The sequence below is a fragment of the Acartia tonsa genome, chromosome 1 (assembly GCF_053477335.1).
Source record: "Acartia tonsa isolate MP-2025a chromosome 1, ASM5347733v1, whole genome shotgun sequence".
Classification (NCBI taxonomy): domain Eukaryota; kingdom Metazoa; phylum Arthropoda; class Copepoda; order Calanoida; family Acartiidae; genus Acartia; species Acartia tonsa.
This window is the reverse complement of record NC_137260.1, coordinates 11,592,694-11,617,307: the sequence shown is the minus strand read 5'-3', so window position 1 is coordinate 11,617,307 and position 24,614 is coordinate 11,592,694. Positions and strand designations below refer to the sequence as shown.

Below are 24,614 nucleotides of genomic sequence, written 5' to 3'. Positions count from 1 at the left end.
GATATATATTACTAAATTATTTCCAAAAGGTAAATAATCTATTATGATAAAGTGTCATAATATGTCTGTCCGTTTGTTTGTCTGTCCGTCTGTAAGTCTCCTGTCCTATTATGTCATATTGTGGAGAAAGGATTTCCTTGTCAATAGAAAGTGCATTTTGCTGTAGAAAACAAAATCCGAAGCGTCCATCAAATGTAACGAATTTTTTTGCTAGTTTTTTTTAGCTTAGTAAATGTAAATGATTATTATTGGGATGAATGTTTAGTTTTCAGTATATTAGTTGTAAAACTGCTGTGATCGTTATCATCAAAAATAAATTGTTGTTTTCTTCAGAAAATTAAAGGTAAAAATATCATACTATTTTGCTACTTTGCTTTTACACAAATATCTTTGGTTATAGCCTTAGCGGCCAGTCGTCCCAGTTAACACATTTTGTGTAAAATTCTGTGTAGTTTGTATGTGTGTGAATTTAGTGTATCATTACACAGAAATTTCGAGGGCTGGGATGGAATCTTTTTGAACACGTTTTCCTACCATAAATGGGTATTAGGGTCGTTGATATGTTACCGTTACAGTAAATTTTAAGCTCTTAATATTCTAAAATTCAACAGTGACATTGTTGACAGTAACAGACAAAAGAACCAAGCTGTTGCCGAGATCGTGATGTTAATTTGTCCAATAAACTGTAATTTAAATCTGATACACTTACAGTTACAATGAATTAAAGTTAACATAAAGCTGGCTTATAACCTAACCTAACATTTTATCATTCATTTTAGTATTCAAAGAAGGTATGAAACCTATTCATACAAAATGTTTGAAAATAACAGTTTACATTATTCATAATATCGGATAAAAGCATCAATTGTTCAATATTTTCATGGATAGGAGCTTTATTCTATTTTTTTTTATTTTCAGAAAAACAATTTTACCTTCAAATTTTCAGCCAGTCAAAATTATTATGCTTAAACATTATGCTGAAAGTACAGTATTTAAATCTAACTTCTTTTAAGATTTGCGGATAAGTAGCAAGCAAATAGTTTTCTTCAAATAAATTATCCCTTAACTAATTATTTTCAATAATATATATATCCACCCCTAAATATTCTTATCATAATGGTATAATATTGACTTACATATTGATGAATAGTCGTGTAATAATATTTAGATATTGGATAAAAAACACAAGGGGCATGAACAAGGAAGATAAATTTGGTGGATTTATAGCTTACAAAGATAAAAATCCAAAGAAGGGAGAATAAAATGAAAGCAAAAAGTAGAACCTAGTAAAAGTGTCGGACTCTGATTATGACGTAAAAAAAATTAGCCAATGAGAGGGCACTACAAATTTTACCATTGGTCAATTACAGTGTATACTGGCTAATTATTTTACGTCATAATCAGAGTCAGACACTTTTACTAGGTTTGAAAAAGTAGGAAAAATTTAGATAAATAGACAGGAAAAATTAAATAATACTAAAGCACAGAAAAAAAGGAAAATAAAATTTGTAGATAGGCCACGCATCTAAAAAGCATAAGTGCACATTATTACAATCTTTATTATTTATGACTTAGAAGAATTCTCTTTATTTTTTTATCCCCCCCCCCCCCTTCCAAACTATCTCTTCCTTTTTTCTCTATTTTATGTTTAAATTCCCTTTGGAATAGAATTTGTATTTGTTTTTTTCTTCTTCCTGGTGCAGTGCAATAGACTGGACATACTATTTTTTTTTACAGAGAAAAGGGATTGTAGAATTCGTTAGACATACCATTTGTTTTCAGGGATAATGGATGGTAACAAAAATATACTTTTTTACAGGGAAAAGGAATGGTTTCACACGACAAGCATAATACTTTTTTACAGGATTAAGGGATGATAGAACACGATAGTGACACTTCACAGAGATTTATCAGAAAAATTATCATTTTCCATCCCTTGTTTCTCCTATCTCGTTTTCTGAATATATAATTTATGAGCCTTTCTTTATATAAAATACTCGTATTTACCCTTTTTATTTAAACAATCCTTTTTTTATGGGTTGGATTTATCAAAAAAAAAAATAGAAAAACTAATTGTGCATTTATTAGTAAATTAGTTAGAAATAAAACTGTTATTTCAAGTACATATCTTATGTACATTCTACATATAAGGATAATTGAAAATAGAAAAAAAGAAATCAAGATAGCTAGCAGGCTAGATATCTACAGGATAGAAAGATAGCAAGCTAGATTTTCAAGGGATAGAAAGATAGATAATTACTCTGGTATTCCAGATTTCCGAGTTCTCCCACGCTCCTGTCAGAGCAGCGGGGTGATCCTGTCACCCTTAGGGGCGGAGTAGTAGTGGAGAAGGGGGTACTGTCAGTCTTAGACATCCTCCATGCTACTTGTAGGTGACACAAAAAGTAAAAAATAACCCCACCCCTTTGAATTAGTTTTATTCTTGTTCTTTTACGCAATTAAAAACCTAAATCACCTTTTAAATATCCTATTGTTTCTCTATTGATAACAATGACAACATAATATTGTACACTAAAAAAACTAATAATATTAAATTTTTTGGCTATACTTTCAAATTAAAAAAATTGTAGGACCACTAAGAAAATTATGTAGCCCATGCATACGCAAACTTCCGTCGAACATTTTCTTCATAGTTTCGCCATAAGGTCGACAATAAATAGTTCAAAGATTTATAGAACGTGTACTATTAGCAGAATCTATTTTTATTCTGCATATTAGTAAATAAAATTTAAATTTATAATTCAAATTTTGAAAAGAAACTGAATTTCAAAAGCTGTATTATAGTCTAGAACCTAAATCATCCTCTATAGAATACATTATAAATGCCATACAAATCTTTTAAAGTATTTAAGCAGTACCTAAAATATTTTTTGTCTTTAACAAGTATTATTAAGCACTGATTTATGAGTAGCTGTGTTTTTAATAGTATAACATTATTCAATAAATATCCAATTAGCTTTTTATACCAAAGAAAGTTTGATTGTCAGAATAAAAACAAAATTAATAATTAAAATAATATAAATAAAAAGAACTTAAGAAACTAAAAAATAAAAGAAACTAATAATACCTGTGAAACGGATAAATCATCCGAAAAAGAAACATTCTTTCTCTCACAATGATTCTGGATAATGTCCGGGCTAAACTTTTGAAACACCGAGGAGAGGGGCGGAGAAACCGGAGGCGGGGACACGAGGGTCTGTTGGGTGCTCATGCTCATCACACTGTGTCGTGTTCCGTTGCTCATCATGCTTGCTTGAGAGATATTGTGAATTGACACTCCAGTTCCGCTACTGCTGGTGGAACCGGCGCGTGCCGAGCCGGGCCGGCTGGTTGCTGCATTCTGATTGGTCATAAGTCTTGTATCAGCTGATGTACTGTTATTTCCTGCACTCTGATTGGTCTGTTGGGTTTCTGTGCTTATCTCACTGCTGGAACTTACACTACTGCCTGTACTCCATTTCTCTACTTGCACGGCGGGGCTAAAAATAAAATAAAAAAATGTAACAAAAAATAAAAAAAAATAAAATAACAAAATAAATGAAATGAAAAAGAATTAAATAATGGTTTAAACAAAATTTTATAAATAAAAGAAATAAAGTAAAAAGATTTGATGAATTAACAATTGTATTCCCCTTTCTGACATAATTCCCTGTTACACTGTTACTGTAACCACTTTTACAAACCAACAAAGCAAAACATTCTAACAATATGCTCAATTTTTCCCCAACATAACTTTAACTTTTTATTTATTTTTCTTCAAAATAGTGGAATAAATTTTCTGGTTGAAGACGTACTACGGAAACGAATGTCTCTCTGGGAAGGAAACTTTTATCGAATAATATCCTTAGAAGGATGTTAGGCTTACCAAAATTTTAGATATTCTTTTATTTATTTTGTTTCTAGAGGCTGCGTCCATGTATTTGAAGGGGTATGGAAGAATAGAAAATAGCCTAAATGCATCCTTAGACTTAAATTCAAAAATAGAATCTTAGGCTACATACAAAAAACCTTATTAATGTTATGTTCTTCATTATACATCAAACAATTAGTTCAATTCTTATAAAAAAATATTAATACAACTAAGAAAATCTTTTAGTTGACAAAAAATATCATAATTTGAACTAAAAACAGAAAATATTTCTTGTAATTTTGTCATGCATTTTGTTTTATATAGTATGTGCAGAATTTTGATATTTCTTTTTGCACATAAATTTATTTTATCAAGATATGTTGCAAAAGTACATAAACTTATTACTTGTCTACTTTTGCAATATTAGAATGAGAGGGAATCTTTTTGGCAAATTAAAGCAAGTTGTCCCCCCTTGGTCATAAACTAGACTGGTTTATGTAATTCAAGAACATGTCCATACAAAATATAATAACAAACTTCTCTAAATAAAAATTCAGCAAATAAGTTTTTTTAAAAATCTGCTAAAAAATTATTAACTTATTTTTAAAACTTTTTTACACTATGAGTTTATATAAATTGTTGCTTTTTTGCTTAATCATTCGGACATATTTTACTGTTTTTGTTATGTGGTGTACCACTTGGTTATAATGATGAACTTATCTTGTAAAGTGTAGACAAAAATTATTTTCCATGGTATTAACAAAAGTTAAAAGTATCATGAAATTGCAGACTATAATTTGAATTTTGTGGTGGCGTGAAAATGAAGGGTTAGAAAATTTGATTACAAGACAATATGAGAAAATAAAGCAGATTAAACCAAAGCTATTTCCCCCTCCTTTCCTGACTTAATTCCTAACCAATATTAGATTGAAATGCTGATTCCTATTTCACCCACCACCCCCTTACTTTTCTCAGTTTACTTTTGTGGTTCTTACACCCCATCCCCTTCCTTTTCAAGACCTTCCTCAAGCTAATTTACCCTTGATACTGTATCAGGAATAAAAGAATCAGAATGTAACATTTTTGCCCCAAATAATAAAAAAGTGTTTGAGGGAGGTAGGGGACATTAGGCAGTTTATTACACTACACCTCATAGTTTTATGATTTCTTTTTCTTATTCATTTTCGTAGCAGCTTTGGAGACTATTCTTGAGTTTTGATTGGTTGCTTCATTTAGTTGAGTGTTCAAACGTTTCAACCAAAAATTTAATCTACAGAAGGGGTTGTTGTCTTATCCCTTTAGATCCCTGATCAAAATGTCTATGCTGTAGTCATTATCATACAAAAGTATGCAATATTAAATATGAATTCATATCTCCTGATTAGATGTCTATCTATCCCTTTACCCATATATTGTTCTTACATCTCTAGAATGATAGAAGACAGCTTTTTTGGTGGTTTCTAGCAAAATTAAATAGTAATATCACTTTGATATTTAAGTTATTCAAAGCCTTCTAATGAGATGTTACAATATACCTAACTTGTAGACTTTAGGCGCCTGGCTTTGTAACGGAAACGGAAATACTACCTTGGTTTCCTTTATGGCGGCATAATTTCAAAATTCTTTAGCTGCACTACGAAGGGGGTGTTCAGACGATGTGTACCAAATTAGATTACAAAATTCAAAGGGTGTTTCTATGATGGGTATGTAAGGAGTTCTCCTATTTAGAAAATGGATCCTTTTGATTGTGATAATTGACTAAGATCATAAAAAAATATTTATAAAAAAATGATTGGAGGCATAAGCAACAAGAAAAATCTTGCTAGAATTAAGACATTTTTTGCTGTTTAAAGAATTATTGGTTCATGGAGAGAAGAGGGAGGAAAAGTGACAGGGGTATAATTGCATAGGACAAAAACTTCACAAGGTGATGGAGAAATAATCCTGCCGTTTCTAGCACTTTTAGTTACGGTGGAATAACAATTGGTTACTTAGTAAATTCTGAGCAACAATTTAAAGTAATTCTATGAAATTAACAATACTAGAACCAACTTTGATCTGCCAATCACACAAGTTTGGAAGGAAATGGGGACCCATTGGAAATTTTAAGCAATAGACCTTTGGTTTCTAGAATGATCTAAATAGACATGAATCTAGTCATAGGTTGGAATATGGCACTAAAATTATTTTTCCTTTTCTACAATATTCTCAAAATAAGATATCTTTTTAAAGTTACACCTCAAAAGCATGCTTTATAGTTATAATAGAGCGGATGACTAAAATAAAGAAAGTTTGATCACTCTATTGCAACTCTACAATTGATCTGTATATGTCTGTCTATCACAACATTACAATCACCAAAAATTGGCCCCAATTTCCCTTCAAATTTTGTCATCAATGTATGACAAAATCGTGCACAATTGGGTGACAACTTATTGCTTTTAAATTAGTTATAAATAGCACATTAAGGCAAAAATCCGCAATTTTAAACAAATTAGAAATAGTAAAATTAAGCCATGAATAGATATAACTATAAAAAAAGACTATTAATGAAAAATTTTATGAATAAAAATCAAAGCTAATTATAGAGCTGTTCCGCTATTGTATGCAAAGGAAGTAAAAAAGTTTTTAGTTGAGCATAATTACTATGGAATATTTTGCAAATAAAATAACTCACACCAACACCAAACAACTTTTTTTTGCACAATTAACACAATTCAAAACATTTTTATTAAACAGAGGAAATTATGAACAAAATATTCTTCTTCTGCCACTGCATAATTAAACCCTACTTGATTTTTAAGTCTTAACTTTAAATGCTTATAATAACTATTTTTTATATTTTTCTCACAGAAAAAAATCATTATCCTTAAGTAAAAAAAAAGATAAGCCTAAGATAATATGGGTAGGATTAACCCGCCCAGCCCCAACCCCGCAGCAAGCAACCCTTAACCCTTTCTTGAATAAGGTAATTAAAAATAATGAGTGGTAATCACGCAAGATTAGGTTTTTGGCAATTATATTTGTGCTGACCCAGGCTTATGCATAAATCATATATTGATAGAAAAAAATGGCTGGCCATGCCCATAAACAAAAATAATAATGCATAATAAGACATTGATTTATGATCCCTATTTGTATTTAGATACTTTTTCAAAAGGAAAAAAAAAATATGTAGATGGGAATTAAAAGAAACCTACAATCCATCGAGTTATTTTACTTTAAGGTCCTATCAGTACGGTACGGAAATACCATTTTTTATACAATTTTTGTTGAATTATTAATCTTGATTATGCCAATAACTACTGTTATAACAAATGAATAATAAATATGCATATGATAACTCAGGCAGAAAGTGTAATAATCCCCCAGGAATCCGAGGATATGGTAACGAAAAACAAATTAATCTATTTTGTATAGTTTTATTTCTTCTATTTTCCTATACCTGATATCAATAGAGGCAAGGATCTAAAGGGATAAGACATTAGCCCTAAAAATGATGTAAAATTGTACATCCCCAATTATGATACACAAAATTACCCCTTCTGTAAATTACAATTAGTGGTTGAACCGACCAATCAATATTCATTAACACTGAACAGTCCCTAAAGATGTTAAACCAACGAATAAAAAACGTAATTTTATAACTTTGGAGACTAGTGTAAAAAACATACCAATATCCCCTCCCTTCCTGAAATAGAGGGCAACAAATGTAAAGAAATTGATGATATTATCTTTATCTATGTTTATCAATTACTGCTCATAATAATAATCAGCCATTTAACCAAATTTTAAAGATGTTGAATGTCTTTCTGTCTATTTTCTCAGTATCTGAGTATTAATATCTCACAAACTGCTGGAAGATTGGTACTGGTCAAATGAAAACTTTACCCCAAAACGTATTTTTTTGTACAGGAATCTAAAGGGATAAGATAATTGCAGATAAATTAATCCACCTCCCCAATGGCGATAAACAAAATTACCCCTTCTTTCGATTACTATTAGTGAATGAATTGGTTGGACAATCAACCTAACGAACAAATTAATCAAAATTCAACAAAAGTCCCAAAAGTTGTTAAGACAACGAATAAGAAAATATTATAAAACTTTGGGGACTAGGTTATTAAACAGACCAATGTCCCTCAATAAAATACGAATAATTATTAAGCAATGTACGGACACACATGTAGATAAAGGGTGGTTCAGGCCCTGCTTATATATTCATATTCATTAGCAATAACAAATTATTTATCATTCTCGGGCATATAGAGGTAATATTTCTTTATTTTTCTGCATATTCTTTACCATATAATCCCATACAAAAAGATTAGAAAATAATGTCACACGTAAGAAAACTTAAAAATACCTATCCAAACATTTATGGCCTTTAAACTACATATATGTGATTTTAATATTTTCTAATTAGATTTTAGATCTAAACTTATAGACTAAAATAGTCGGGACAGAATTAAATCATTTTTTAAAAGCAAATTGTAAACATTTTTAGAGATCTAAAGTAATAAAAGTAACATTATAATTGTTGCCTTTCTAAACCTGGAAAAAATAAATATGATAAAGAAAATTCCCCCTATTTTTTTTATATAGAAATAACCCTTTGGGCTAGAGTTATGATAATATCACATAATAATATTAGCAAAATTTTTGTAAATATCAATAAATAGATACTCTGATAAGCAAGAATATAGGGGTAAACAAATGGAAGATAATTTAATCTTTACCTCAAATCAACCACTTTTTTTAAAAAACAAGAAAAATCTTGAATTTTTTTTTTTATAAAATTATCTTTTTAGACTTTTCCAGTATGGCTTGAAACCGATTCATAACCAATGGATTAGAACCGGTAATCAGCCAGGCTGAAAAATCATGTATAGGAACGTCTTACAAACAATTTTCCACGAATATTAAAATAAAATCAATACCAGTTTTGTTAGCCCGAACACTTTGTCCACTCGGAGCTAACAAAACATGTTTTAAATTTTTCATTTTAATATCCGCGGAAAGCTAATTCCCTGTGTTTCTCTAGTGATAATAGATAAATAGATAATATTTTCAATAAAATTATTCTGATAATATCTGAGGGAGGAAATTGGAAACATAAGTTTGGCAAACTTATCATATTATAATATGAAACAATCATATTTCTGCAATTTTTTGTTTTATCTTTAGTAAAGCAGCTACTCACCATATAGAATAAAACATTATACCGATTATTTATATATTTCAAATTTTTATAAAGCTTAGAACTCTTTTTTTGTCATTTCAATTTAGTTTCAATATATGTATTTCTTTTGTATCTAATCCTTATATTAAAACCTTACATTAAATTCCACAAAAATATTTTTCCATTTTAAATCCTATATTTATTTGAATCGGGTAAATTTTGAAATTCTAAAATCCCTGAAATAAAATTGTAGAGCTTGTTTTAAAACCTACCATTAACCAATTTGTTGTATGTCAAAGGGTTTTTAAATTATACTTTTTAAAGGTAAGGCTACTCAATCAATGACTGACAAAGAACCGTGATTTTAGGTATATCTGTTATTTTAAGAAAAAATGCATTAGAAATGAAGCAGCTTATATGGCTTATGAAAAAATGTCGTCATACAACTTACCAATGATTTACCATTTTTTTATAGGCACAATAAGCTGCTTCTTAGAAATTATACTTTTTTAGAACATAAATAAATATGAATTATGGTTTAATCGGTAGAAATTGGTAATACTTTAAAATAATTTTAATACTCAAAATTTTCAGATTTGAATATGCCTATATATTTCTGAAAATTAAACAAATGATAAAATTGTTACCTCTCTTGATCATGCTTTCTTCCCTTGCTAGTTCGGGCATATTTAGTACAGCAGCATACCAGAAGGAGCAACACAATCACAAGGGTCATACCCCCTCCAATTAATCCACCAATCAGCGTCTCCTTGCCAAGAAAGGCTCCAATTTTAACCCTAACTGTATGTATCTCGCGTCCGTGTTCATTTTCAAAATGAACAATATACTCAGAACGATGTTTGTCTGTCACATTGTCGATTTCCAATGTAGAGGTATAGCAGTTGGGTTTGCTTAGCTTGCTAGCGGTTAGGACACTGTAGCCCTCGTGTGAGGTGCCAGCATGGATCAGAATCTTCTGCCCGGGGTTGCTATCAATGTGCCAGATCTGTTTGGGCAGCGGGTCGGCACAGAACTCGACCTCGACAACCCCGCGGGAGCCACGATGGACGTATACTTCTGACACGGGTTGATTCACTTTGGGGGAGCCGTAAACATCCACCTAAAACAAAATTATTTGGAATATTTTTATACATTTTTTGTATTAGAAAAGAAATAAAAGCTGCCCATCACCTACTTTTAAATTCTATCTATTCATCCCCTTAACAATTTAAGACAAACATACTTTACTTGAAAATTATGTACTGTGATTATATCAAGATAAGACTATACTAATGAGCCTGTTAGTAGAATATCGGTTTTTAGAAGCAAAATAACCAAAGGCTAGGATGCGTCATCAATTACAACTATCATACAAAGCCATAAAATCGATAAAAACATAAAAGGCAGTTGTAAAACTATAGGAACACACAGTACAAATAAGTAAATTGGGGATGATAGAATCGCCCCTCAACATTCCAACCAACCCTGTATTGAAAAGACACTAATGAAATATGGGGGGTAGCAATTGAAACAGAGAAACTTTTTAAAACAAAACATTACAAAAGAAGAAATTGTTACAAACTTCCCTGTTGAAACAAATATTTTTTAGTTAACATTCCTTTGTAAACTTTTATGTCATTTAATCTATCACATTCTGTATATTTTTTTTCATAATATTGGATACTTGTGATAATATAACAATTTTGTGACGATATAATATTAGCGCCAACGATTAACAGAGGCAGTTCACTGACAACAGAAAAAAAGCACGAAAAGGAAGAAAAAAGTGTTCATTTTAGTTTTGATACATTTTTTACGCATTTTTAATACAAAGACCTTTGTCTTAATAATAGAATTTAAGTTAAGAATATAACATTAGGACCACATAGGTGGAAAAAAGCTCAAGTAACTTAGAATGATTAAAATTCACTTACAAGTTTTGTTAATGATAATAAAGGTTTTCTGAAACATATAAGAAGTAGGTGTTTTATATGTTCATTAGATATAATATATTGCAGATATGGATATCTATCTTGACGACTACAAATGGTTTTACCCTTTCTATTTAGAAATAAAACTGTATTATATAGGGGTACATATGCCTATGTACATGTGTTCTTTTTTGCTCCAACTTGCCAATTAATGAAAGAATGGATAAAGAGTTATTTTTAAAGTCTTTACAAAACCTTTAATTACAGTATAAAATAATTTTTGGGTATCATTATAATGTTGTGTTACTCTAGAAAGGATGGTTGGTTTTTAGGAATTGCTAAGATGAAGTAAGGTTCAAAATGCAATAGACAAGAAAGAAATAGAGAGAGAAAGAGAGAAAGAGAAAGAGAGAAAGAGAGAGAGAGAGAGAGAGAGAGAGAGAGAGAGAGAGAGAGAGAGAGAGAGAGAGAGAGAGAGAGAGAGAGAGAGAGAGAGAGAGAGAAAAAAAGCAACAATAAGGAGTTTTAGGTACTCAACAAGTCAAAACATTAAGGCAAAAATTTTAATAATAAGCAGTAATAAAATTTTATTTTTCATGACATTTTAAGCCTTTTGTGATTAGGAAGGTACATTTTATCCGTATAAACAACTATTTTGCCACTGATATTGCTTATGGTAAAAAAATAGACAGTATTAATAACTTCCTACATGTTAAACTGTAATTATTATCAAACAAGAAAAAATGTATAAAAAGAATCTTATTTTGTGTAAAAGCGTGATTCCAAAAGGTTTCCATGTGCTGTTTTGATACTGTTTTTTTTCGTGTAGTTTTATATGAGTTTCTTGATGGGTGGCCCAAACCAAAACACCGCAACCTATCCTAACCTATCAACCATGAATACAGGGATAGGACGTTTGGAGAACTTTTTATACAAATAGGTCAATTCATAAGCACAGTGGAGTAAGAATCCTAAAATTTCAAACTTTTTGGGTAGTTTTCTGTCATTTTAATTAAACCATATCCTCCAAATTAAGCAATGTTGGCTTCTTGGGCAAAAGCCCCTCATCACTTCTTAAATATCATCATTGATTATTAGTTTGCCCTACAGCTAGAGGCAGGGGCTGGGGCATGGGGGCAAATATGGGGGCAAGGACGTGAGTCAGTAAGTTTCGGAAATTCTTTAATCTAATAATTGAGATGTTAATTACAATATTCACTTGAAAATATTTCTACCAAAAAAACTTTTTAAAACTAGGCTTTAAATGTTTTATTTCCCTAATTCTACATAATAAATCTTAACGTAATTCAAATAGACAATTAAAAAACTATATTACATCAAAAAAAAAAGGTTATTTTCCGTATGGGCCAACATCCTTGAACCCCCCATAAACATTTTTTTTTATCTTGGGTATTCTTGTAATTAAGACCCCGTTAAAAACACACAATTAAGATACTTAGAACGTTTCCTATAATTGCCAAATCCTTTAAAATTATAGTATAAATAAACCTTTTGCAAGCCTACAATTATGATGTGATAATACTGAAAGAAAAGGTGACTAGAACCCAGCTTTAGATACTTAATCAAGCCATTAAAGCATTTTATCCATTCGCCAATTAAAATGTACTCAAACTGATGAAATCTATCTATCTACCCTCATACAAAACAGTTAATTTTTAAAAATAAAAACTATATTATTTTAAATAGTAAATTAGGCATAATTGTAGTTTCTCTATATAAGAATAAAAAACATATCCTAAAAGATAGGTTTACCTAACTGTAATACATAAAACTTCACTTATTGTCTTCGTTGTGTAAACAGAATGAAATATATACCTATATCGGGACATAGGTTTATAAGCAGATACTATTATCATATTAAAGAAATAGAGGACAGACACATTTTTTAATGAAATATTATAAAAAAAACACTGCTTTGTTTGATAATTTATATTAATGGATGAAGAATACGTGGATAATGATATATTGAGAGGGGAAAGTTTAGTTTGCTACAATGGACCTAATTTATTGGTTAGGTCGTTCATCCAGTAGGAGGGTTGGGAATGATGTAGGTCTTCCCTACTTATTATTTTTAAGACTGCAGGTTCGAATCCGTGGGCAGGCTAATGGATGACCCATTAATTGTCGGAAATTTCTAATCAACAACAAAAGAATTGATTCTTTACAATTTAATGTAATGGTATCTAAGTTTTTTAGGTAGCGTATCCACTCTACACTACAAAAAATTCTTTCCTTTTTAGGTTCAGATTGTAAAATTACTAAAAAAAACAATGATTGAAAAAAATATATGAACATCTAAGACCTTATCTTGCTAAATAAGATTGCAAAAATTATTACATATGTAAAAACACTACAGAAGATTAATTAAATCCTTTTTTTTCCAGAATACATTTCTTTTAGTTTTTTAGGGATATAACTATGTTCTTTCTTTCACTTTTTTATTAAGCCTAATAAAGTTCTACCCAATTATACAATAAAAAAGTAGACCAAGATTTTTATCATTACAAGATGTGTACAGAGTGTACTTTCAGCGAGAAAAAAAACATGTTTCCTTTAAAAAATTAGAATGTTCATTAGTTTTCTATAAATTTCATATCCTATACTAATTTGTTTTTAGATATTCATTCTAAGAAATGTACAAATGTTGGAAATAATTTTGCCTGCTCCAATAAAAAGTCTGTTTAACACATTTTCACCAAACCATAGATAAGTGAAAAGTTCACGTAAAAGTGGTAAAAAAATCAAATTAGCAAAATTGCTTTTTTGGTCAGATAAATAAAAATAATTATTATCTATAAAAAATTAATATAATAAAGAGGCAAAATTAGAAGATAATATTAAATGAGGATTAGGGCACCCAGCAAAACCATTGTTTGCATCGAACTTATTGTCCGCCTGTCAAAAATCTTCCATTTATTTGAACACATATTTGTAGTTTTACATGAAAACCTACAGATAAGAATCTAATGTATGTTTTCTCGTTTTATGATCGGCATTTTGGGGCTTAAAAGGGGTCATAAAGACTGATGTTTAATATACACGGACCTAACCATGTAAGTCCGCAGGGGTAGGGAATAATATTCTAAAAAACTAGAAGAACATTAATTTTCCTATATCCTATCATATTGTAAAAAGGTTTTTGTCCGAATCCAAAGATTTTGGAAATTGCTAGTCCAAACGGCTTGTTTCAGGGGAGTTTTAAACATTTTAAGGTGGTTTTATTCTATTTCCCTAACCTCCTCCTAGGGGCAAGGGGGGGGGGGACACTTTTATATAAGCGAAAAAACGTCTCTTAAAAATATTGTATTTATAACAATTATTGACAGAAAGATAGTTTTTTTTCATACTTATTCTTTTCCCAATTTATGATATTTTCATTTAACTATCTATTGAGTATTTCGGATATGTAGTAAATAGCTCAGAAAATTTGTGGGTTTAATAAATTTTACGCCAAATGGAAAACGCCGCCGTATATTTAATGAATGCTCATATGGATTTCAGGAATAAAGTATTAGAAAAACACGAAAAAAACTATTTTTCTTCCAACTTTTATGTCATTGAAAAATAAAAACTGAAATATAGTATTACTTTGTATAAAATTAGTTTTTAATATAGAATTTACAAGAATTTAAATTATTTTCAAAAAAAAACTTTAATGCTTTTTTACTTTTCTTTTTTCCATGGATAAAAATGTATAAATATTTTGTGGCTATAAATAATATTACATTTGAACATAATGTTCATTTTTACATTTCTCAATTTCATGAAAACTGAAAAATATGAAAATAATAGTATTTATTTATTTGACTTTTAACTTCTAATTATCTGTATCAAAGTATATTAATAGTTGATAACAATTAAGGCATGCCATTAATATAGACTAACATCTACAAAAGGGGTTTGCCCCAAGAAAAACTATTTTAATGAATATTTACCTCAATTGTCTTGCTCTTGGTTTCGAACATGTGTCCACTGATGCTATTCCTTGCCCTGCACTCGTACCTGCCCTCGTCTGAGTACACTAGGCGGTCCAGCACTAGGTCACGCCCCTCACCGCGTAGCTCCACACCTAAACCAAAAAAATGAATATTAAGCAATGCCAAAAATCTTCCAAAATTAACAAAAAAAAATCCGTTAAATAATTAGTTTTAAGTTTATGATACTTGTATGATAAGTTTAATTTGAGTTGTTTGTTTTAAATTAACCAGCATAAAGTCTTATCTTATAGCGAATACACCCCCTTCTAATTTGTATTTTGTGTGTATATATACAGTTTGTCTAATTGTCAAAGTAATTAAATGTTTCTTAGTTTTCAAATTTTTTTTTATCTATCTATCAACATAGTTTGGGCTCAGCAACTTCTGACATTCGTTATGTGTATGGCTGATGGCTGGCGGCTGCCGAGCCCTGCTTTCTGTCCCTTTAACTTTCTATCTTCTACCATAAATGTTCTCGTATAATTAAATGGAACAGTAATTGAACAAGATTAAATTCTGAATATTCTAAAATTATCCAAACCACCGCCCATTTTAATCACAAATAAAAAGAAGTAGAATAATCAAAAAAATAATATTTAGGTACATTGACATATATTTGGAGATGTTTTATTTAAAAAGTGAAACTATTTTTACAAAATTATTTTTCTCACTTTCTCCTTTTTTTCATAATTGAACATTCTTATATCCCTGACAAATATCAATTAATAGCAATGCATCAACGCATTAAAATTGGTTACAGCAAATTTAACCAAAACCTGCATCCACTTTAAATTAATTTAAAATAAAATAAGGATAGTTTGGAACTTAAGTAGCGTAGGTATAATAGTTAGATAGATATAATTAGATAGAAAATCTAGATTTAATTTTTTATCTTAATAATATTTTATCCTGAAGTCCAAAAACCTTTTCTTAACATACAAGAATAAGTATACTTTTCATTTACTTTTTTGAGTAAAGTAGATGTAAAACTTAATTTAGTTGTAAATCTTTGTGTACTCTTTTTTTTGCATTTCTTCTAAAAAAACTTTTTAATCAACATTTTAGTACAAAGAAAATTTGTGCTAAACTTTTTGTGTTCTTTTTTTTTGTTTTTTTCCTTTCTACATTTTTAGCTGCTAAATTAAGCTATGATCAATAAAATGTTCAAGATTATTTCATGAGTAAAAAAAAGTTTGAAAATGTTATTTTTATTTAAATATTAACCTTGTAATATGGCAATGAATAAGTACTTCCAGTGCCCCTATATCTACAATTTGTATATATCTATGGTTGTTTTTACATTACAGTTGAAAAAGAATTATAAACATTTAAATAAAGTTAAATGCTAAATTTTTTTATTTAAAGATAAATTCTTAGTTTGTTTTTTATTAACTTCAAAAGCGCTATTTTTTAGCCAAAACCAAAAAAGAGAAATTTGTTGAAATGTTGGTTAGCTTATTTAAGGTATATAAATGTAAATTAGTTTCTACTTTGGTTCAACTTGAAACAGAATTTCAAACTACATCATTGTCAATTCATGTTCTCAAGTGGTGTTAATGCAATACAGCTTAAAAGAATTTTTTTAGACATAAAAATCCACAAGTTCAGCACAAAATCCACAATTCAAGTATATACAAATACGCCAAAAACGTCAAAATATATTTAAAAGGCATATCACAAACGAAGCAACGAAATATCTATTTGCTGTTTTAAAACTTTCTTCTAAATGTGGGAACACCAAATTTGAAGTGGTTAAGTGCTCTTCTTGTCATTGTTTATGTTTTCAAACAATAATCAAATTATTAACTCATTTAAAACTTATATAGAAAGAAAGACAGATAGACTAATAAAAAAGCTAGCCTAAAACCTGACCTGAGTGTGTATACTGAATCCATGTGTACTGAGGGGCAGGGTTGCCACGCGCCTGACATGTTAGCACCAGTTTTGTCCCCCACAGCTGGCGAATATTGGGACTTGGGCCAACATCATCGATGATCGGAGCGTCTGAAATCAAAAGAAAAATTAAAGGATTTATTAACCGTTGGATGCAACATTAAACATTACTTGATTCTATGAAACAAACAAATTATTGTTCCATAAATATTAAATCCATTGGAAAGGAACTTTCAATTTCTGTTTATATTGTTTTTCTGTTGTTTATTGTACATATCAAAGAGTTTTTTTGATCTTTCATCACGTAGCATAAAATGAAAATATTGGCTTTTATAACATTTATATTCTTAACATTAAAAATATTTACTTTTTTAGAAAAATGTTTGACCATATACTTTATTGTCAAAATACATTGAGAAAAATTTGTTTCAGTCTAATTTTTCCCTAAAAAAATGTATGAAATTTGACTAAAAGGTGCAGAAGGTTATGGTTTGTCATGTTAGACTTTATTGCCGTTATTCTATCAACAAAATCATTAAGTTTAGGCCATTATTACCATATTATTAACAAAGTAGATGCATAGGTTTACTAACATGTTAGTTAGTCGACAAAAGTAAAAAAATAAGTAAACGTGATGCCTCTAGGTTTAACAAGGTATAAAGTTGGCGACTTTTTTGTTGTAAGAATTTTTACAATGTGTCGTGGCCATATCTTTGTTTATAACCTATCCGTCACCTTATTCTTTACTCTACTGGTATTTGGACAATTTTTTAGAACATTTCATCCTAAAAGGCATTTACAGATAAAATGAAATAAAAGCAGGTTTGAGAAAAAATGTTGACAAAAGGGGACAACGGAAAATGTCTTGTGTGACGTCATAAAAATACGTCTAAAAAGGAAGCATGGGAGGAGAAGTGGGAAAGGAAAACCTTAAAAAAGAGATGGATAATATTCGTATTTTTATTACGTCACACATGACACTTTCCGCAATCCCTTACAAAAGGCAGAAAATATGTAGGTATACGTATCCTCTATATAGATATACATATTTACCACTTAATTTAAGTTAATATAAATTATGCCCAAATTCTCCCCTACAATAATTGTAAATTAAAGGTATTTTGTTGGCATCAAAAAGAGGTTACATAACAGAAATAATGGAATAGTAACATTAAAAATAAATTGATAATCATTTTGAAAACAGACTGCATAATACTTTACTGTCAATTTTTCATTAAAATTCTGTTAGCCTGTTCTATTTATTTATATATTTGTTGATGTTATTTGTTTAGTTATAATTTTTACTTTTTAGAATAATTTGCCTGTCCTTCTATTTCTAGCAGAGAAAAAGACAATATCTTAAAAAGCCCTGCTAGCCAAATTTGCGCCACTTTAATTCAAATCTTAATCTTATTAATCCCCATAATGGGACATGATACTCCCCCCAAATGGGACATAAACCTCCCCTCCTAATGAGACATGTTACGGCCCATTAAAACATTTAACTTGGAACCTTTCTTTAGTGTTTATATTACTAAAAAATCTTTATAGCTAAAAACCTAACCTAACATTCAAAGGGCCATGGAACTAATTTTATTTATCTTTTTTAAAGCAAAAACGGTCAAATAATTTTAAATATACAAAATTCGATGGCATTTATAGAGTCGTTGAAAAATCTGTATTGGAAAAAGGAACAAGAAAAATCATGTCCGTAGGTAGCGAAGAAAAGTAATAATTAATTCAAATTTAAGAATATGGTCGCAATAATTTCAGCTTTTCAAAAAAAATAATAAGTAACTATATAGGACGTCTGGAAAAAAAACCTAGGTATACATTAGCTACGTTACGAAACCTTTGGGGTAGTCTATTTTGATACAATAAAGACCTAATGATTCAATAAAAAGGTAAATTAAGCGTCTATTCGGACGACATCAACCGCAAATTTAAAGGATTTGTTGATAGATTTTTAAAGCTCAACAAACCAAACAGAAAAATATACTAAAGGTTAGAATTTAAAATTAAATTAGGACAAACTAAGATTTTATTAGGAATCAAGTAAACTTGGAATTAAAACAAGACACATTGTAATGGAATTATTGACAGGTATTGTCTCTTAAACTTACAATTTTCTTAATTTTCCACCTAATATAAAAAAATCTGTGAATCACACACACACAAACACACACATAAACGCATCTCACATTAGTCTTTGAGCAATCAGAGCAAAAGAAACGTTGTTAAACAAGGATGACAACATCCATAAAAGCGAAGCTCTGAAACGGTAGGACAAACGGATATTAACACTTGTATAATGTCAGAACTGAATAATCAGAATGCGAATGAATAAGAGTCAAAGCAAAATTGTAAGTAAATTTGTTGAAAAACTGCTTGATACAGGATAATGATTATGGACATACTTACATTTTTAGGACTTGATTATAGAGTTGCTTCGCTTATAATATTGTACTTTGTTGTCCCAGGAATCAGTATACCAAAAATCAGACCAATCGGATAATTAGGTCACACACAAATTTGTTGTTAAAAATGTAAAAAATCAACATGTTTAAAATGGACGTACGGACATTCTAGTAATGATTATAGAGTTGCTACGCTTTCTAACTCGTACCTAACCTTTACAGGAATCACCATGCAAAATTTGAAATCGATAGGACAATTCTAACATGCCTAAATTAACGAAAAAAGCTATTTAAAAAAGTAAAAAAATCAACATGTTTAAAATGGACGTACGGACATTTTGGTAATGATTATAGAGTTGCTACGCTTTCTAAATCGTACCTAACTACTAAAGGAATCACCATGCAAAATTTGAAATCGATAGGACAATTCTAACATGTCTAAATTAACGAAAAAAGCTATCCGTGACGGACGGACGGACGTACGGACGGACGTACGGACGGACGGACGTACGGACGGACCGACCCTAATTATAGAAAAGCTTCGCTTTTAAAAAGGAAAAGGATGAAGTGTGAATAAAAAGCAGCAAAATATTTTTTTAAAAGGGTACAACTTAAAAAATTGGAAGACAAAAAAAAAGGTTTATTAACAATGAAGATAGAAATATGGTAAATAGTTTAGTAAGACCTATAAAAATGTCATTTGGTATGATCTCAAATACATTTTCGTAAAAATTGTACATGTTTTTAAAATAATAAGTTCAAAAAAAGCGTACAAACTGTATTGTACATATTCAAGAAGTACATTTTTCATGCTTTACAAAAGCAACTGGTTAGTTCAAGCGACCGTTTTAGTTTGTATAAGGTTGAAAAAAATTGATTGGATGTGAGAAATCTGCACGAATTTTCATACCAACTAAGGGCCAAAGGTTTGTAGATTTTTTACAAGTAGCGCAGCTTCTCTATAGCTTTATTTTCCTGGTCTGTTCGTCTCATCTCGTAATTTTAAGAAATTAGTTGTGTTCCTAAGAAAGTTATTCATCTAAACAATGTACAATATTCTCTTATATGTCGATATAATAACAACACCGAGATTTAACTGGGGTAAAAGGTCGTGAGTTTCACTAGTTGAATTGTATAGGACTTTTATTAATATTTTTAAATAAAATCTCGAGGTCAAATTAAAAGTTTTATCAAAATTAAATATCTTAACTGTAAAAAAAGAAAGTTTCAACTAGAATAACATAAAAACGAATCTTATTTTGAAAGCAGATGTACCTGTTTTAAAATTTGCCAATAAAATAACTTATAATAAATCATGTAGAAAAATAAATAGGCATTTTTAATTGATAATTTTTCATGGAAGATTTTAGAAATAATTGAGTAGATTACAGTAAATTTTTAGATATATTAAAAAGGTTTATATTACAGTAGACTTAAATCTTAGCTTAGGCTATAACTGTAAGGTTATAATGCTGTGACTAATTTTTCTTAAAAACCTCCCAATATGAGTTCGACAACAATATCAGCAAAAAAATGTGTATACAATAAAGTTAAAATTTAGTACCATTATAAAAAAAAACCTTGGTTATGGTGATGATAATCCCTTTTTTACCAGTTTTAAAATTGTGTTGATACTGATTCCTATTATAACAAGTTACAATGTTATAAGCAAAGCATCTCTATAAACAAGTCCTAAAAATGTAAGTATGTCCTTAAACAGTATCCTCTAATTAAGCTGTTTTTAAACAAATTTACTTAAAATTTTGTTTAGATTTTATACATTTATATTCTGCTTATTCAGTTCTGACACTCAACATGCATTTATGTTCATTTATCCTACCGTTTCAGAGCTTTGGTTTTATGGATGTTGTCATCCTTGTTTTCTCCTAGTTCCACTTATTAGTAGTATTATGAAAATCCTTTAAAGCTCATGTAGGTAATAAGGTATGCAGATTTTCAATCTATACCATACTCAAAGAGATGGATGAATTTTCTAATGAAAAAAATGCGACAAAATTTGAAGGGAAATGGCCTTTGATGATTAACTTTTATGCTTTTAACTGTTTTGCCAGTCATATACTATTCACTTTTCAGAAGGCTTAACCCTGCCCCCCCCCCCTCTCGCAAAATGTTCATGACCTCTTCTTTTTCTTTTGTTTGACCCCCCCCCCCCCATTTCCCTCTTTATTATGCCAACATCCTTTAAGCTAACCAATACATAGATCCAGAAAATGTTCTCCTAAAACCGACAATACTTGTCGCTAATACATATGTTTCTGAAATATGTAATAAGATATATAATACCTTTCCGGCCATAAAATTGCTTATTTTTAGAACAAATTGTATTATTTCTCTTCATTTTAGTGTGTTAATCATTCTTAGAAAAAAGCTATTTAAAATATAAATTTTGGCGGAAATGTTTGCACGCCCCTCAGGTTCTTTCAATTCTTTTCAACATGGATAATTGATGAATATGTTATGAATTTTTTCTTCATGCCAAACCACATTAATATACATTTTAGTAAAATTTTGATTCCATTTAAATTACCTTTATAGTAAAAAAACAAACACTTTATTAGTCCGTCTTATTGGTTAGTGTTATTTACTCGGATGATATAAGATATAGATGACTGTTTCTTTTAAGAAGATTGCCTTGACGATCCATATAAAATATTCATCTGGTTTTATTTGTGTAGATTCTTCTTGCAGTTAAGTATCTACTATAAAAATACTTTGTAAAAAGTAAATTTGAGTCAATGAATGATTTGCGATTAAATTAATTAAAATGTTTAGCAGTTTTGACGAAGCACTTTTGTTATGAATATCTAAAAACTCAATACCCTTGTAAACCTAAATATATTATCTTCCATAATATCTTCTTTAGAGAAATCTTTCAGTAATGATTATATACTTTTCACTATTAAGATATAAAAAGATTCAAAATGAGAGATATTTTTCTGAAGAAAAACTATTTCTCCAAAGTTAAATGTTATTAACTTAATTGTTTAAAACAAACACTTAATTTAGACTATTTTGAAGAAAAAATAACCCATTTAAAAGAAACATAAACAAGGATGACAACATCCATAAAAGCGAAGCTCTGAAACGGTAGGACAAACGGACATTAACACTTGTATAATGTCAGAACTGAATAATCAGAATGCGAATGTATAAGAGTCAAAGCAAAATTGTAAGTAAAGTTGTTGAAAAACTGCTTGATACAAGATAATGATTATGGACATACTTACATTTTTAAGACTTGATTATAGAGTTGCTTCGCTTATAATATTGTACTTTGTTGTCCCAGGAATCAGTATACCAAAAATCAGACCAATCGGATAATTAGGTCAAATACAAATTTGTTGTTAAAAATGTAAAAAAATCAACATGTTTAAAATGGACGTACGGACATTCTGGTAATGATTATAGAGTTGCTACGCTTTCTAACTCGTACCTAACTATTACAGGAATCACCATGCAAAATTTGAAATCAATAGGACAATTCTAACATGTCTAAATTAACGAAAAAAGCTATTTAAAAAAGTAAAAAATCAACATGTTTAAAATGGACGTACGGACATTTTGGTAATGATTATAGAGTTGCTACGCTTTCTAAATCGTACCTAATTACTAAAGGAATCACCATGCAAAATTTGAAATCGATAGGACAATTCTAACATGTCTAAATTAACGAAAAAAGCTATCCGTGACGGACGGACGGACGGACGGACGTACGGACGGACGGACGGACCGACCCTAATTATAGAAAAGCTTCGCTTTTAAAAAGTAAATATAGCTAATTAAGTCCCTATGGGCTAAAAATTAAAAATATTACCCAATTAGCATATTATTTTTATGAGGGTATGTATAAATACTAAAATATCAATATCGACAAGGGAATAGCCAATTAACCCCTGTTTTTAACAAATAACGGGAAATGTTTTTCAATTTGATAAAAAAAAACATTCCCCAAACTAATATAGAAATAGTTTTCCATTCATGGAAGCACATGCATAAAAAAATTGGGCACCCAATCAAGAATAATTTCCTTTTCATATACATTTTCATAGGTAAATAAATATAATTTGAATATGAATGTACCTAGAAAACTAAACTTAATAAGCAATGTTCAATAAAACTGCTAGAGTAAGTGTTTCTTAAAATACTTTTAAAAAAAATCTTCGAATATTTCTAATAAAAAATCCTTGAATTATTTAAAATTTTTTGGAGGATTTTTAGAAACATGGAAGGTCTAAACATTAAACAATTAATCCATTGGCATATTAAATCTATTGAGTATCAACTCTCTCTCTCTTCTGTTTAACTTAAGAGTTGTTACTATATCAACATAAGGGAATTATCATCAGGTCATTATTAGAATAGCGTTACTTAGTCTTAAAAGTTATCGAGGAGTAATGTTTATATATTACATCATCAAAGCGAAAACCATTGATTAGGTGTCTTATAGTCGACATATTCAATTGCGATTGTATGTCAGCCAAATACATTTAAGTTTAACAGGACTAGCTTTACGATTTAATCTTTGTCTATTGGGTTAAAGTTTAAACAATACTAATGGAATTTTAATAGAGTTTCTATTACAATAGAGATTTCTTAGAGTATGAATTGTACATATTTTGGTCTTAAAAATACATGAAGCTTTAAAATTACAATTTCTTATGGATTTATGGGTGGTTTAAGTATATTTTTTTCAAGATAATACTGCTATAGAAGCTTGACCTTCACCCTATTTGAAAAAAAAGATCAAATCTGTTTGGCTTTTTAGGGAAGTTTTTACTTGTTCATAGGGACCTCAATATTAACTCTATTTGATTGACTGTACTAATCATAGTTTGATTTTCTCTCTTCTCACTTAACCAAATATTTGTCCTATAATAAGTTAAACAACAAAACGGTCAAGAAAATCTAAATTGAATAGCAAAACACATTGGGGACATTGGGCTGTTTATTACACCAAATTTTTTAATATCTTTTTCTTATTCGTTAGTCTATTAACTTTTGGGACTTAATTGAATTTTGATTGGTTAGGTTATTTAGGTTAGTGTCCAAAGTAATTTAGAGAGGGTGTAATTTTGTGCATCATCATCAAGAATGTACATTTATTTACCGGCCATTGTCTTATCCCTGTATATCCCTGGTTGTATAGGCAGTTAATATGTGTGTAAACAGTGGAACCATATCGTCCCAAAAGCATTTCAGAGTTGATATAAAGCAACAAAGTAAAACCATAGGGCAAACAAAGTTTTAGACAAAGATAATATTTTCAAAATAGCTAATAGTGCCTAAATAAAAATGACGTCA

General features: G+C 29.6%; 1 protein-coding gene across 1 annotated transcript in view; it reads right to left on the bottom strand.

The window, feature by feature from the left end:
- Nucleotides 1–24,614, bottom strand: part of LOC145325062 (irregular chiasm C-roughest protein-like) — a 91,059-nt gene that overhangs the window by 6,370 nt on the left and 60,075 nt on the right. Inside the window, exons 7-10 of the mRNA XM_080167928.1 lie at nucleotides 16,855–16,986; nucleotides 14,941–15,074; nucleotides 9,701–10,173; nucleotides 3,089–3,500 (exon numbers count right to left, since the gene is read on the bottom strand). Of these exons, the coding sequence (XP_080024054.1) occupies nucleotides 3,089–3,500; nucleotides 9,701–10,173; nucleotides 14,941–15,074; nucleotides 16,855–16,986 (1,151 nt within the window). The remainder of the gene's footprint in view (nucleotides 1–3,088; nucleotides 3,501–9,700; nucleotides 10,174–14,940; nucleotides 15,075–16,854; nucleotides 16,987–24,614) is intronic.